The sequence below is a fragment of the Hyla sarda genome (genome assembly GCF_029499605.1).
Source record: "Hyla sarda isolate aHylSar1 chromosome 2 unlocalized genomic scaffold, aHylSar1.hap1 SUPER_2_unloc_18, whole genome shotgun sequence".
NCBI classification, from domain to species: domain Eukaryota; kingdom Metazoa; phylum Chordata; class Amphibia; order Anura; family Hylidae; genus Hyla; species Hyla sarda.
Genome location: NW_026607605.1, coordinates 244,454 through 264,051, shown reverse-complemented (window position 1 = coordinate 264,051; position 19,598 = coordinate 244,454). Strand labels below are relative to the sequence as shown.

Below are 19,598 nucleotides of genomic sequence, written 5' to 3'. Positions count from 1 at the left end.
GGGATTTATTATATAATGTCAGGGGGGATTTATTATATAATGTGAGGGGGGATTTATTATATAGTGTGGGGTGGGGGGGATTTATTATATAATGTGAGGAGGGATTTATTATATAATGTGAGGGGGGATTTATTATATAATGTGTGGGGGTATTTATTCTATAGTGTGAGGGGGGATTTATTATATAATGTGAGGGGGGATTTATTATATAATGTCAGGGGGGATTTATTATATAGTGTGAGGGGGGATTTATTATATAATGTGAGGGGGGGATTTATTATATAATGTGAGGGGGGATTTATTATATAGTGTGGGGGGGATTTATTATATAATGTGAGGGGGGATTTATTATATAGTGTGGGGGGGGATTTATTATATAGTGTCAGGGGGGATTTATTATATAGTGTGGGGAGGGGATTTATTATATAATGTGAGGGGGGATTTATTATATAGTGTGGGGGTGGGGGGGATTTATTATATAATGTGGGGGGGATTTATTATATAGTGTGGGGGTGGGGGGGATTTATTATATAATGTGAGGGGGGATTTATTATATAGTGTGGGGGGGATTTATTTTATAATGTCAGGGGGGATTTATTATATAGTGTGGGGAGGTGATTTATTATATAATGTGAGGGGGGATTTATTATAAAGTGTGGGGGTGGGGGGGATTTATTATATAGTGTGGGGGTGGGGGGGATTTATTATATAATGTGAGGGGGGATTTATTATATAGTGTGGGGGGATTTATTATATAATGTGAGGGGGGATTTATTATATAGTGTGGGGGGGATTTATTATATAATGTGAGGGGGGATTTATTATATAATGTGAGGGGGGATTTATTATATAGTGTGGGGGGGATTTATTATATAGTGTGGGGGTGGGGGGGATTTATTATATAATGTGGGGGGGATTTATTATATAATGTGAGGGGGGATTTATTATATAGTTTGGGGGTGGGGGGGATTTATTATATAATGTGAGGGGGATTTATTATATAGTGTGGGGGGGATTTATTATATAATATGCGGAGGGATTTATTATATAGTGTGGGGGTGATTTATTATATAATGTGAGGGGGGATATATTATATAGTGTGGGGGGATTTATTATATAATGTGAGGGGGGATTTATTATATAGTGTGGGGGGATTTATTATATAATGTGAGGGGGGATTTATTATATAGTGTGGGGGGGATTTATTATATAATGTGAGGGGGGATTTATTATATAGTGTGGGGGGGATTTATTATATAATGTGAGAGGGGATTTATTATATAATGTGAGGGGGGATTTATTATATAATGTGAGGGGGGATTTATTATATAGTGTGGGGGGGATTTATTATATAATGTGAGGGGGGATTTATTATATAATGTGAGGGGGGATTTATTATATAGTGTGGGGGGGATTTATTATATAGTGTGGGGGGATTTATTATATAATGTGAGGGGGGATATATTATATAGTGTGGGGGGATTTATTATATAATGTGAGGGGGGATTTATTATATAGTGTGGGGGGATTTATTATATAATGTGAGGGGGGATTTATTATATAATGTGAGGGGGGATTTATTATATAGTGTGGGAGTGGGGGGGATTTATTATATAATGTGGGGGGGGATTTATTATATAGTGTGGGGGGATTTATTATATAATGTGAGGGGGGATTTATTATATAATGTGAGGGGGGATTTATTATATAGTGTGGGGGGATTTATTATATAATGTGGGGGGGGGATTTATTATATAATGTGAGGGGGGATTTATTATATAGTGTGGGAGTGGGGGGGATTTATTATATAATGTGAGAAGGGAGGAAATTATACATGTGAGGGGAGGATAATAATGATTATTATAATCCTCCCCTCACATATATGTAACATCTCCCCCTCACATGTATAACCTGATAACCCCCTCCTCACACTGGTTATCCCCTCACATATATAATATCATAATCAGATTATATGTGAGGGGATTATCCATGTGAGGAGGGGGTTATCAGATTATACATGTGAGGGGGAGATATTACATATATGTGAGGGGAGGATTATAATAATTATTATCCTCCCCTCACATGCATAATCTGATAATCCCCTCCCCCGTACGTATCCTGTACTGATCCTGAGTTATATCCTGTATTATACTCCAGAGCTGTACTCACTATTCTGCTGGTGGGGTCACTGTGTACATACATTACATTACTTATCCTGTACTGATCCTGAGTTATATCCTGTATTATACTCCAGAGCTGTACTCACTATTCTGCTGGTGAGGTCACTGTGTACATACATTACATTACTTATCCTGTACTGATCCCGAGTGTGTGTGGGATGGGGGTGGGGGTCCGGGGGGACCAAAAAAAATTGCTTGCCCAGGGTCCAATCAAAATTAAAGACGGCCCTGTCCATTATACATACACTGTACAGCAATCATACATCCATTATACATACACTGTACAGCAATCATACCTCCATTATATATACACTGTACAGCAATCATACCTCCATTATACATACACTGTACAGCAAGCATACCTCCATTATACATACACTGTACAGCAATCATACATCCATTATACATACACTGTTCAGCAAGCATACCTCCATTATACATACACTGTACAGCAATCATACATCCATTATACATACACTGACTGTACAGCAATCATACATTCATTATACATACACTGTACAGCAAGCATACCTCCATTATACATACACTGTACAGCAAGCATACCTCCATTATACATACACTGTACAGCAATCATACCTCCATTATACATACACTGTACAGCAAGCATACCTCCATTATACATACACTGTACAGCAATCATACCTCCATTATACATACACTGTACAGCAATCATACATCCATTATACATACACTGTACAGCAATCATACCGCCATTATACATACACTGTACAGCAAGCATACCTCCATTATACATACACTGTACAGCAATCATACATTCATTATACATACACTGTACAGCAAGCATACCTCCATTATACATACACTGTACAGCAAGCATACCTCCATTATACATACACTGTACAGCAATCATACATTCATTATACATACACTGTACAGCAATCATACCTCCATTATACATACACTGTACAGCAATCATACCTCCATTATATATACACTGTACAGCAATCATACATCCATTATACTTACACTGTACAGCAATCATACCTCCATTATATATACACTGTACAGCAATCATACATCCATTATACTTACACTGTACAGCAATCATACCTCCATTATACATACACTGTACAGCAATCATACATTCAGTATACATACACTGTACAGCAATCATACCTCCATTATACATACACTGTACAGCAATCATACCTCCATTATACATACACTGTACAGCAATCATACCTCCATTATACATACACTGTACAGCAGTCATACATCCATTATACATACACTGTACAGCAATCATACATCCATTATACATACACTGTACAGCAATCATACATCCATTATATATACACTGTACAGCAATCATACATCCATTATATATACACTGTACATCAGTCATACATCCATTATACATACACTGTACAGCAATCATACATCCATTATACATACACTGTACAGCAATCATACCTCCATTATACATACACTGTACAGCAATCATACATCCATTATACATACACTGTACAGCAATCATACATCCATTATACATACACTGTACAGCAATCATGCATCCATTATATATACACTGTACAGCAATCATACATCCATTATACATACACTGTACAGCAATCATACATCCATTATATATACACTGTACATCAGTCATACATCCATTATACATACACTGTACAGCAATCATACATCCATTATACATACACTGTACAGCAATCCTACCACCATTATACATACACTGTACAGCAATCATACATTCATTATACATACACTGTACAGCAATCATACCTCCATTATACATACACTGTACAGCAATCATACATTCATTATACATACACTGTACAGCAATCATACCTCCATTATACATACACTGTACAGCAATCATACCTCCTTTATACATACACTGTACAGCAATCATACCTCCATTATACATACACTGTACAGCAATCATACATTCATTATACATACACTGTACAGCAATCATACCTCCATTATACATACACTGTACAGCAATCATACATTCATTATACATACACTGTACAGCAATCATACATCCATTATACATACACTGTACAGCAATCATACCTCCATTATACTTACACTGTACAGCAATCATACCTCCATTATACTTACACTGTACAGCAATCATACATCCATTATACATACACTGTACAGCAATCATACATTCATTATACATACACTGTACAGCAATCATACCTCCATTATACATACACTGTACAGCAATCATACCTCCTTTATACATACACTGTACAGCAATCATACCTCCTTTATACATACACTGTACAGCAATCATACATTCATTATACATACACTGTACAGCAATCATACCTCCATTATACATACACTGTACAGCAATCATACATTCATTATACATACACTGTACAGCAATCATACATCCATTATACATACACTGTACAGCAATCATACCTCCATTATACATACACTGTACAGCAATCATACCTCCATTATACATACACTGTACAGCAATCATACCTCCATTATACATACACTGTACAGAAATCATACCTCCATTATACATACACTGTGACTGTACAGCAATCATACATCCATTATACATACACTGTACAGCAATCATGCATTCATTATACATACACTGTACAGAAATCATACATCCATTATACATACACTGCCTGTGACTGTACAGCAATCATACATCCAATCCATTATTAATGGATTGGATGTATGATTGCTGTACAGTCACAGTGTATGTATAATGGATGTATGATTTCTGTACAGTGTATGTATAATGAATGCATGATTGCTGTACAGTGTATGTATAATGGATGTATGATTGCTGTACAGTGTATGTATAATGGATGTATGATTGCTGTACAGTCACAGTGTATGTATAATGGAGGTATGATTTCTGTACAGTGTATGTATAATGGAGGTATGATTGCTGTACAGTGTATGTATAATGGAGGTATGATTGCTGTACAGTGTATGTATAATGGAGGTATGATTGCTGTACAGTGTATGTATAATGGAGGTATGATTGCTGTACAGTGTATGTATAATGGAGGTATGATTGCTGTACAGTGTATGTATAATGGAGGTATGCTTGCTGTACAGTGTATGTATAATGGATGTATGATTTCTGTACAGTGTATGTATAATGGAGGTATGATTTCTGTACAGTGTAGGTATAATGGAGGTATGATTGCTGTACAGTGTATGTATAATGGATGTATGATTGCTGTACAGTTTATGTATAATGGAGGTATGATTTCTGTACAGTGTATGTATAATGGATGTATGATTGCTGTACAGTCACAGTGTATGTATAATGGATGTATGATTTCTGTACAGTGTATGTATAATGAATGCATGATTGCTGTACAGTGTATGTATAATGGATGTATGATTGCTGTACAGTGTATGTATAATGGATGTATGATTGCTGTACAGTCACAGTGTATGTATAATGGAGGTATGATTTCAGTACAGTGTATGTATAATGGAGGTATGATTGCTGTACAGTGTATGTATAATGGAGGTATGATTGCTGTACAGTGTATGTATAATGGAGGTATGATTGCTGTACAGTGTATGTATAATGGAGGTATGATTGCTGTACAGTGTAGGTATAATGGAGGTATGCTTGCTGTACAGTGTATGTATAATGGATGTATGATTTCTGTACAGTGTATGTATAATGGAGGTATGATTTCTGTACAGTGTATGTATAATGGAGGTATGATTGCTGTACAGTGTATGTATAATGGATGTATGATTGCTGTACAGTTTATGTATAATGGAGGTATGATTTCTGTACAGTGTATGTATAATGGATGTATGATTGCTGTACAGTCAGTGTATGTATAATGGAGGCATGCTTGCTGTACAGTCACAGTGTATGTATACTGAATGTATGATTGCTGTACAGTGTATGTATAATGGAGGTATGATTGCTGTACAGTGTATGTATAATGGAGGTATGATTGCTGTACAGTGTATGTATAATGGAGCCTCCAATCCAAAAAAAAGCCTCCAATCCCAAAAAAGTTTTAATAAAGTTTTTCATTTTGTTTGTATTGATATTTATGAGTGTAGGTATGGTTATGTATGTGTGCATGCAAGCAAGAGTGGGTGTGTATATATATATCACACACACGCGTGCGCTGCGTGAGTTTGTGCTTTAGGGTGCACACCCTAATGCAATAGGCTGCGCACGCCTATGCTCATATCTATCTATCTCATATCTATCTATCTCATATCTATCTATTTATATATATATATATATATATATATATATATATATATATATATCTATCTTTCTATTTATCTATCTATCTATCTCATATCTATCTCAGATAGATGAGAGATAGATGAAAGATAGATAGATATGAGAGATAGATAGATAGATAGATGATATATAGATAAATAGATACATAAATATATGGATATATAGATAGATATGAGATAGATAGATGATAGATAGATATGATATAGATAGATAGATGGATATGATATAGATAGATTGAAATGATATAGATAGGATATAGAAAGATAGATAGATAGATAAAGAACAATATGATTCAGCACGCCACAAGTTTGCAGAAAATGGTGGTTTATTCCATCATGTGCATAGACTATGCTGCATCATATTGTTCTTTGTCTGGATTAAGGAACCAGTGGACCCAGGTTCCAAGTATGCGGGCACCCCGAATTCTCTCTAATCTCTGGATTTTGGTTGTGCCGTTTTTATTTGTTTTAGATAGATAGATAGAGATAGTATCTATCTATCATCTATTTATCTATCTTTCTATCTATCTATCTCATATCTATCTATATATCCATCTATTTATGTATCTATCTATCTATATATCATCTATCTATCTCTCATATCTATCTATCTTTCATCTATCTATCTATCTCTCATCTATCTGAGATAGATATGAGATAGATAGATAAATAGAAAGATAGATAGATACATAAATAGATAGATGGATATAGATAGATGGATGGATAGATAGATAGATGATTGATAGATAGATAGATCAGTGTTTCCCAACCAGGGGGCCTCCAGCTGTTGCAAAACTACAACTCCCAGTATGCTCATAAAGCCAAAGGAATGCTGGGAGTTGTCATTTTGGAATAGCTAGAGGCCCCCTGATTGGGATACACTTATCTATCTATCTATCTCATATCTATCTATTAATCTATATTATCTAAGTGTTTTATTCCCCCATGTATGTGTGACGTTTCGATAGCATCCCGCCATCTTTATCATACGTACAGTTGTACATTCTGTAGTCTGTGTGACATCACTGTGCTTCATAATAAACTGTGACATCACTGCGCTTCATAATAAACTGTGACATCACTGCGCTTCATAATAAACTGTGACATCACTGCGCTTCATAATAAACTGTGACATCACTGCGCTTCATAATAAACTGTGACATCACTGCGCTTCATAATAAACTGTGACATCACTGTGCTTCATAATAAACTGTGACATCACTGTGCTTCATAATAAACTGTGACATCACTGTGCTTCATAATAAACTGTGACATCACTGTGCTTCATAATAAACTGTGACATCACTGCGCTTCATAATAAACTGTGACATCACTGTGCTTCATAATAAACTGTGACATCACTGTGCTTCATAATAAACTGTGACATCACTGTGCTTCATAATAAACTGTGACATCACTGTGCTTCATAATAAACTGTGACATCACTGTGCTTCATAATAAACTGTGACATCACTGCGCTTCATAATAAACTGTGACATCACTGTGCTTCATAATAAACTGTGACATCACTGTGCTTCATAATAAACTGTGACATCACTGTGCTTCATAATAAACTGTGACATCACCGTGCTTCATAATAAACTGTGACATCACTGCGCTTCATAATAAACTGTGACATCACTGCTTCATAATAAACTGACATCACTGTGCTTCATAATAAACTGATATCACTGCTTCATAATAAACTGTGACATCACTGTGCTTCATAATAAACTGTGACATCACTGTGCTTCATAACAAACTGTGACATCACTGTGCTTCATAATAAACTGTGACATCACTGTGCTTCATAATAAACTGACATCACTGTGCTTCATAATAAACTGTGACATCACTGCGCTTCATAATAAACTGTGACATCACTGTGCTTCATAATAAACTGTGACATCACTGCTTCATAATAAACTGTTACATCACTGTGCTACATAATAAACTGTGACATCACTGCTTCATAATAAACTGTGACATCACTGTGCTTCATAATAAACTGACATCACTGTGCTTCATAATAAACTGACATCACTGTGCTTTATAATAAACTGTGACATCACTGTGCTTCATAACAAACTGTGACATCACTGTGCTTCATAATAAACTGTGACATCACTGTGCTTCATAATATACTGTGACATCACTGTGCTTCATAATAAACTGTGACATCACTGTGCTTCATAATAAACTGTGACATCACTGTGCTTCATAATAAACTGTGACATCACTGTGCTTCATAATAAACTGTGACATCACTGTGCTTCATAATAAACTGTGACATCACTGTGCTTCTTAATAAACTGTGACATCACTGCGCTTCATAATAAACTGTGACATCACTGCGCTTCATAATAAACTGTGACATCACTGTGCTTCATAATAAACGGTGACATCACTGTGCTTCATAATAAACTGTGACATCACTGTGCTTCATAACAAACTGTGACATCACTGTGCTTCATAATAAACTGTGACATCACTGTGCTTCATAATAAACTGTGACATCACTGTGCTTCATAATAAACTGTGACATCACTGTGCTTCATAATAAACTGACATCACTGTGCTACATAATAAACTGTGACATCACTGTGCTACATAACAAACTGTGACATCACTGTGCTTCATAATAAACTGACATCACTGTGCTACATAATAAACTGTGACATCACTGTGCTTCATAACAAACTGTGACATCACTGTGCTTCATAATAAACTGACATCACTGTGCTACATAATAAACTGTGACATCACTGTGCTACATAATAAACTGTGACATCACTGTGCTTCATAATAAACTGACATCACTGTGCTTCATAATAAACTGTGACATCACTGTGCTACATAATAAACTGTGACATCACTGTGCTTCATAATAAACTGTGACATCACTGTGCTTCATAATAAACTGACATCACTGTGCTACATAATAAACTGTGACATCACTGTGCTACATAATAAACTGTGACATCACTGTGCTTCATAATAAACTGACATCACTGTGCTTCATAATAAACTGTGACATCACTGTGCTTCATAATAAACTGTGACATCACTGTGCTTCATAATAAACTGACATCACTGCTTCATAATAAACTGTGACATCACTGTGCTTCATAATAAACTGTGACATCACTGCTTCATAATAAACTGTGACATCACTGTGCTTCATAATAAACTGTAACATCACTGTGCTTCATAATAAACTGTGACATCACTGCTTCATAATAAACTGTGACATCACTGTGCTTCATAATAAACTGTGACATCACTGCGCTTCATAATAAACTGTGACATCACTGCGCTTCATAATAAACTGTGACATCACTGTGTTTCATCCTGTAATTTGATGTCACTGTGTATAACAACCCTGTAGTGACATCACAGTTTATTATTCTTGAATGCTGACTTCACTTTGTATATTTTTCCGGTACAATGACATCACTGTATAGTTACCCTCTACTGTGACAACACTGCGTTTATTAACCCTGTATTGGCAAAACTGTTTATTGTCCCTGTACAGAGACATTACTGTTTATATTAACTCTGAACTGTGATGTCACTGTATATATTAACTCTGAACTGTGATGTCACTGTATATATTAACTCTGAACTGTGATGTCACTGTGCATATTTACCCTGTATTGTCACTCGCAGTGCAAGGAAAATATGTACAGTGGCATTAGGGTATACAGGCTTAATATATACAGTGATGTCACAGTGCAGTGTAAGTATCAACAGTGATGTTGCAGTATAGAGATAACACACAGTGATGTTATAGTTCAGAGATAATATACACAGTGATGTCACAGTACAGGGATAATATACACAGTGATGTCACAGTACAGGGATAATATACACAGTGATGTCACAGTACAGGGATAATACACAGTGATGTCACAGTACAGGGATAATACACAGTGATGTCACAGTGCAAGAATAATACACAGTGATGTCACAGTACAGGGATAATACACAGTGATGTCACAGTACAGGGATAATACACAGTGATGTCACAGTACAGGGATAATACACAGTGATGTCACAGTACAGGGATAATATACACAGTGATGTCACAGTACAGGGATAATACACAGTGATGTCACAGTACAGGGATAATATACACAGTGATGTCACAGTACAGGGATAAGACACAGTGATGTCACAGTACAGGGATAAGACACAGTGATGTCACAGTACAGGGATAATACACACAGTGATGTCACAGTACAGGGATAATACACACAGTGATGTCACAGTACAGGGATAATACACACAGTGATGTCACAGTACAGGGATAATACACACAGTGATGTCACAGTACAGGGATAATACACACAGTGATGTCACAGTACAGGGATAATACACACAGTGATGTCACAGTACAGGGATAATACACACAGTGATGTCACAGTACAGGGATAATACACACAGTGATGTCACAGTACAGGGATAATACACACTGTGATGTGTACAGCTGGTATCTACCACTATAAGGCCAGTGTATGTGGGAGTATTGGTATTTGTAAAATGTATACAATTGGTGTTAGTCGGTCATTAGTCAGTCACAATGGTAGTCGTGGTCATGGTGTGGCAGTATTATTTGTTTCTTGCTAGTAACGCACACAACTAACAGTAAGCACCTTTTGTCTGGAGGTGCTGACCATTTTTATTTTTTTGTACTGGTATTATCAGTAATATTGGTGTCAGTAACAGTATGACCATAATATGTATGATGACAATATTTCCTCCCTGTATGCTGATATTATTGGTAATATTGGTCTCAGTATACAGGATTTGGTCAGTTACAGTATGATGGTAATATGTATGGTGATAATATTCCTCCTTGTATACTGATATTATTTGTAATATTAGTCTCAGTATACAGGATTTGGTCAGTTACAGTATGATGGTAATATGTATGGTGATAATATTCCTCCCTGTATACTGGTATTATTTGTAATATTAGTCTCAGTATACAGGATTTTGTCAGTTACAGTATGATGGTAATATGTATGGTGATAATATTCCTCCTTGTATACTGATATTATTTGTAATATTAGTCTCAGTATACAGGATTTGGTCAGTTACAGTATGATGGTAATATGTATGGTGATAATATTCCTCCTTGTATACTGGTATTATTTGTAATATTTGTCTCAGTATACAGGATTTGGTCAGTTACAGTATGATGGTAATATGTATGGTGATAATATTCCTCCTTGTATACTGATATTATTTGTAATATTAGTCTCAGTATACAGGATTTGGTCAGTTACAGTATGATGGTAATATGTATGGGGATAATATTCCTCCTTGTATACTGATATTATTTGTAATATTAGTCTCAGTATACAGGTCACTGTTCGCACTAGCGTCTAGCTCACCGGTGCGGCATGGAGCCGCTTTGCCTGCACACCCTGGAATTAAAGCATGAAGTCTTGCAAAAGATTGGTGAGTTGCCTGTAATTTTTCTACATCGTTGCGATTGGATGAACTGTCTTTACCTATATTACATGAGCACCACCATATTACAAGCCTGTGCTGTCTGATACTTTAGAGTCCGGATTATAGGACCAACGTATTTTTAGTGAACCACACAATACAGGTAGTGCCGGCACGCTTCTATCTACACATATATTACTTATGTTAATGTTTGACAGGGAACTGGCCAAAAAATAAGTGACATCACTTCTTCTCCACGTAGACACCTGCTGAAGCTGCCTTTGAAGTCAATGAGATCTTCATGGTCCCCCGATGCTGCCCTTGGCTTGGATATAATTTGCACGTGCAATGTATAAATGTGGTGTTGTTATAATTGCCCCCCCTACTTTTGTCCTGGCCCCCAGTGTGCCCCCCCCAAAAAAATTTGAAAGCTGGAGACGCCACTGGGTCTTCTCTCTTTAGAGGCCACCCCCCACCCCACATAACAGCCCCCCACATGCAGGGCCGGATTAACATAGGGGCGGATGGAGCTGCCGCTCCAGGCCCCTACATGAAAATAGGCCCAGTGGCCTGCACAGACGGCCCGCATAGGCCGCCCGGCACCCATGATAAATATGATAACAGAAAAAGAGGGCCGGCCCTGCTTCTTACTTACGGCCCTGGATCACTGCAGGCCGCTGCAGCACTGTTTTCTTTTTATAAATAGTTAGCCTCCGGCCCTTTAAGGTGAGTGCAGGGGCCGTGGCCGCAATGCATCTCTGGGAAGAGAGCAGAGGGACGCTCCTCCCCCTCCCCCCACACTCCTCTGTGTGCAGGCTGCAGCCCTATTGGAGCAGGCAGGTTCTTTGCTTCCTGCTCCATTGCTGACTACATCACCCGCCCGCGCTGAAGGGGAACAGGAAGACTTCCCCTGCCCACCGCTGCGGCCCCCTATACAACAGGTAATTTTCTGGGAGGAAACGGTTGAGGGGCAAATTGCTGTTTGGGGGGTCAGTGGGAGTTAAATGGGCAATTTCTTAATGTTTCCAGACCAGGGTGCCTCCAGCAGTTTTAAAAATACAACTCCCAGCATGCCTTTGGCTGTCCAGACATGCTGGGAGTTGTAGTTTTGCAACACTTTATCTATCTATCTCCTATCTATCTATCTATCTATCATATCTATCTCATATCTATCTATCTATCTCATATCTATCTATCATATCTATCTCATATCTATCTATCTATCTCATATCTATCTATCTATCTATCTATCTCATATCTATCTATCTCATATCTATCTATCATATCTATATATCTATCTCCTATCTAATATCTATCTATCTATCTAATATCTATCTATCTATCTCATATCTATCTATCTATCTCATATCTATCTATCTATCTCATATCTATCTATCTATCTATCTATCATATCTATCTCATATCTATCTATCTATCTCATATCTATCTCTTATCTATCTCTCTATCTATCTATCTAATTTCTATCTTATATCTCAGTGTTTGCTGACCATGGTGCCTCCAGCTGTTGCAAAACTATAACTCCCAGCATGCCTTTGGCTGCCCAGACATGCTGGGAGTTGTAGTTTTGCAACACTTTATCTATCTATCTCCTATCTATCTATCTATCTATATCATATCTATCTATCTATCTATCTATCTATCTCATATCTATCAATTTCTCATATCTATCTATCTATCTATCTCCTATCTATCTAGCTATCTATCTCAGTGTTTGCTGACCATGGTGCCTCCAGCTGTTGCAAAACTATAACTCCCAGCATGCGTTTGGCTTTCCAGGCATGCTGAAAGTTATAGTTTAGCAACAGCTGGAGGGAAACACTTATCTATCTATGTATCTAATATCTATATTATATCTGTGTTTCCAATATACCATTGTACCCAGTATACCAGTGTACCCAGTGATACAGTGTACCCAATATACCATTGTACCCAATATACCAGTGTACCCAATATACCAGTGTACCCAATATACCAGTGTACCCAGTGATACAGTGTACCCAATATACCATTGTACCCAATATACCAGTGTACCCAGTGATAGTGTTCCCAATATACCAGTGTACCCAATATACCAGTGTTCCCAATGTACCAGTATACCCAATATACCAGTATATCCAATATACCAGTGTACCCAGTGATACAGTGTTCCCAATATACCAGTGTACCCAATATACCAGTGTACCCAGTGATAGTGTTCCCAATATACCAGTGTACCCAATATACCAGTATACCCAATATACCAGTGTACCCAATATACCAGTGTACCCAATATACCAATGTACCCAATATACCAGTGTACCCAATATACCAGTGTACCCAGTGATAGTGTTCCCAATATACCAGTGTACCCAGTGATAGTGTTCCCAATATACCAGTGTACCCAGTGATACAGTGTACCCAATATACCAGTGTACCCAATATACCAGTGTACCCAGTGATAGTGTTCCCAATATACCAGTGTACCCAATATACCAGTATACCCAATATACCAGTGTACCCAATATACCAGTGTACCCAATATACCAATGTACCCAATATACCAGTGTACCCAATATACCAGTGTACCCAGTGATAGTGTTCCCAATATACCAGTGTACCCAGTGATAGTGTTCCCAATATACCAGTGTACCCAGTGATACAGTGTTCCCAATATACCAGTGTACCCAGTGATAGTGTTCCCAATATACCAGTGTACCCAGTGATAGTGTTCCCAATATACCAGTGTACCCAGTGATACAGTGTACCCAATATACCAGTGTACCCAATATACCAGTGTACCCAATATACCAGTGTACCCAATATACCAGTGTACCCAGTGATACAGTGTACCCAATATACCAGTGTACCCAGTGATACAGTGTACCCAATATACCAGTGTACCCAATATACCAACAGGGGTGTGGAAATATAAAAAAAAACTACTTGTCCAAGGGACTAAAGCGGAACACAATCTACTTGTCCCTCAAGAAAATCCACTTGTCCTGGTAGATAAAATAATTTTCACCAAAATAGTCTGATCCCCCCCACTAGACCACCAGGGATGGATATAAGATCCTTTAGACACTGCTGACAGCGGTGATCTAATGGGTTAATAGGTGATGGCAGTATGTCAGGATATTAGCGGGGGGAGAGCTGTAGATCCTCTTACACCCCAGACAAGACCAGAAAAGTCTACATGTTACTTTTTGATCCTTATAAAAAATGTCTAATATGAAGTGACCAAAAATGAACAATTCTGGACTATTTTTTTACATTTACACCGTTCCCCGTACGGTTTAATTAACATTATATTTTAATAGTCTGGACATTTCCACACGCAGCGATACCACTTATGGTTATTTTTCTACATTATTTTTATTTAAAGAAAATTGGAAACTTTTATTAGGAAAGGGGCTTATTCACATATATTCGCACTTTTTAAAATATTTTAATCACTTTTTTTCAGTTTTTATGTTACTGGGGGGGGGGGGGGGGGTTCTGCTTCTCCAGTTTATATGGTGCATTTTGTGTCAGAAAATGCTGGAAGTTGCATTTAGTTATTAGATAACTACAACTCCCAGCATGCCCTGATGTAGCCTATGGTTCTGTGGGTGTTGCAGCAGGTTGCACTGTATAGTAGGACAGTTAAGGTTATTGTGTAACATGCTGGGAGTTGTAGTTTTGGTTTGTGTCAGCTGCAGAGCCATAGTCTGTGTCAAGGAATACTGGGAATTACAGTTAGTAACTACAACACCCAGCATGCCCTGATGCAGCCTATAGCTCTGCAGCTGACCCGAACAAAAACTACAACTCCCAGCATGTTACACTTTATAGTTGTACAGTTTAGGTTATGGTCCAACATGCTGGGAGTTGTAGTTTTGGTTCGGGCGTGTTTGTCTGCATCCGTGGGGCTCTTGGTTGGCGGGTGAGTATGAAGGGGGGATTCTGGGGGTGCAATTTAGTGCGGGGGCCACTAAAAATAAATAAAATGAGATGGTACAACTGCCCTAATGCCCGACGTGACAGTCCGCTCCTATACAAAACATTCATACATACACATCATACATACACCAGCCACTGCCCCCATATCATACATACACCCCCCCGCATCATACATTACATACACACATACACTCACACCATACATATACACCATACATATACACACATCATACATACACCAGCCACTGCCCCCATATCATACATACACCCCCGCCACTGCCCCCCCACATCATACATACACCAGCCACTGCCCCCATATCATACATACACCCCCCCCCCCGCATCATACATTACATACACACATACACTCACACCATACATATACTCCATACATATACACACATCATACATACACCAGCCACTGCCCCCATATCATACATACACACACACCCCCGCATCATACATTACATACACACATACACTCACACCATACATATACACCATACATATACACACATCATACATACACCTGCCGCTGCCCCCATATCATACATACACCCCCTCCGCATCATACATTACATACACACATACACTCACACCATACATATACTCCATACATATACACACATCATACATGCACCTGCCACTGCCCCCCCACATCATACATCACATACACTCACACCATACATATACACCATACATATACACACATCATACATACACCTGCCGCTGCCCCCATATCATACATACACCCCCTCCGCATCATACATTACATACACACACACTCACACCATACATATACTCCATACATATACACACATCATACATACACCTGCCACTGCCCCCCCACATCATACATCACATACACTCACACCATACATATACACCATACATATACACACATCATACATACACCTGCCACTGCCCCCATATCATACATACCCCCCCCCCCCCCGCATCATACATTACATACACACATACACTCACACCATACATATACACCATACATATACACACATCATACATACACCAGCCACTGCCCCCATATCATACATACACCCCCCCCCGCATCATACATTACATACACACATACACTCACACCATACATATACACATATCATACATACACCTGCCACTGCCCCCATATCATACATACACCCCCCCCCGCATCATACATTACATACACACATACACTCACACCATACATATACACCATACATATACACACATCATACATACACCAGCCACTGCCCCCATATCATACATACACCCCCCCCCGCATCATACATTACATACACACATACACTCACACCATACATATACTCCATAAATATACACACATCATACATACACCAGCCACTGCCCCCCCACATCATACATCACATACATACACATCACACTTAGACATTATACACACATCATACATTACATACACATCACACATAGACATTATACACACATTATACATTACATACACATCACACAGACATCATACACACATTATACATTACATACACATCACACTTAGACATTATACACACATCATACATTACATACACATCACACATAGACATCATACACACATCATACATTACATACACATCACACATAGACATCATACACACAGTATACATTACATACACATCACACAGACATTATACACACATTATACATTACATACACATCACACATAGACATCATACACACAGTATACATTACATACACATCACACATAGACATCATACACACAGTATACATTACATACACATCACACATAGACATCATACACACATTATACATTACATACACATCACACATAGACATCATACACACAGTATACATTACATACACATCACACATAGACATTATACACACATCATACATTACATACACATCACACATAGACATCATACACACATCATACATTACATACACATCACACATAGACATCATACACACAGTATACATTACATACACATCACACATAGACATTATACACACATCATACATTACAAACACATCACACATAGACATCATACACACATTATACATTACATACACATCACACATAGACATTATACACACATCATACATTACATACACATCACACATAGACATCATACACACAGTATACATTACATACACATCACACATAGACATCATACACACAGTATACATTACATACACATCACACATAGACATTATACACACATTATACATTACATACACATCACACATAGACATCATACACACATCATACATTACATACACATCACACATAGACATCATACACACAGTATACATTACATACACATCACACATAGACATTATACACACATTATACATTACATACACATCACACATAGACATCATACACACAGTATACATTACATACACATCACACATAGACATCATACACACAGTATACATTACATACACATCACACATAGACATCATACACACATACACTCACACCATACATATCCACCAGTGTTTCCCAACCAGGGTGCCTCCAGCTGTTGCAAAACTACAACTCCCAGCATGCCCAGGGCATGCTGGGAGTTGTAGTTTTGCAACAGCTGGAGGCCCCCTGGTTGGTAAACACTGATATACACCATCCTCCCCCATCATCCATCACATACACATCACACATACACTCACACCATACATATACAAGCACCCTTCCTGCCGCCGCCTGCATTCTTGGTCTCCTCACCTGAGCCGCCATGAGTGGACATCAGAGCTGTAGTCCCGGCCGGTGTGAGGTGACATTTCCGTCCTCCCCCTCCCCTCCCCCGCTCTGTGTTTACCCCGTGCAAACAAGCAACCGCCCCGTGGTGGATTAGGTCCTGTCTAGACAGAGCAGGGGGAGGGGAGGGATAGAGCTGAGTGCGGGGGATGGAGCTGTGCACGGAGCTGTCTACATCCTCTCTCTCACCCTGCTGTGTCTTCTGAGCTCCGTCCATCCTCCGGGAGGGGAGATAAGGGGGCTCTGCAGTCAGCTGGAGGCCGCCGCCCCCTCCATATACTCTGAGCGCTGGTGTGAGGTGGAGACTTCCATCGGCTCCTGCACCTCACACCGACATTAAAGAAAAATAAGGGGGAAGTCTGTCTGTCCCTGCCCGATACAGGGCTAAATCTATAAACAATTCACCTGCCCGGTGCCCAAAACTACTTGTCCCGGGCGTCGGGCTATAGGATTTCCACATCCCTGTACCAGTGTACCCAATATACCAGTGTACCCAGTGATAGTGTTCCCAATATACCAGTATACCCAATATACCAGTGTACTCAGTGATATAGTGTACCCAATATACCAGTGTACCCAGTGATAGTGTTCCCAATATACCAGTATACCCAATATACCAGTGTACTCAGTGATATAGTGTACCCAATATACCAGTGTACTCAGTGATATAGTGTACCCAATATACCAATGTACCCAGTGATATAGTGTACCCAGTGATAGTGTTCCCAATATACCAGTATACCCAATATACCAGTGTACCCAGTGATAGTGTTCCCAATATACCAGTATACCCAATATACCAGTGTACCCAATATACCAGTGTACCCAGTGATAGTGTTCCCAATATACCAGTATACCCAATATACCAGTGTACCCAGTGATAGTGTTCCCAATATACCAGTATACCCAATATACCAGTGTACCCAGTATACCAGTGTACCCAGTGATAGTGTTCCCAATATACCAGTATACCCAATATACCAATG

The 19,598-nt window shown here is 38.5% G+C and overlaps 1 protein-coding gene across 1 annotated transcript in view; it reads right to left on the bottom strand.

Moving 5' to 3' along the window:
- Window positions 1-19,143, bottom strand: part of LOC130298351 (collagen alpha-1(II) chain-like) — a 65,438-nt gene extending 46,295 nt beyond the window's left edge. Inside the window, exon 1 of the mRNA XM_056551281.1 lies at window positions 18,580-19,143. Coding sequence (XP_056407256.1) covers window positions 18,580-18,829 — 250 coding nt within the window. The 5' untranslated portion in view covers window positions 18,830-19,143. The remainder of the gene's footprint in view (window positions 1-18,579) is intronic.
- Between the last annotated feature and the right edge of the window lie 455 nt (window positions 19,144-19,598).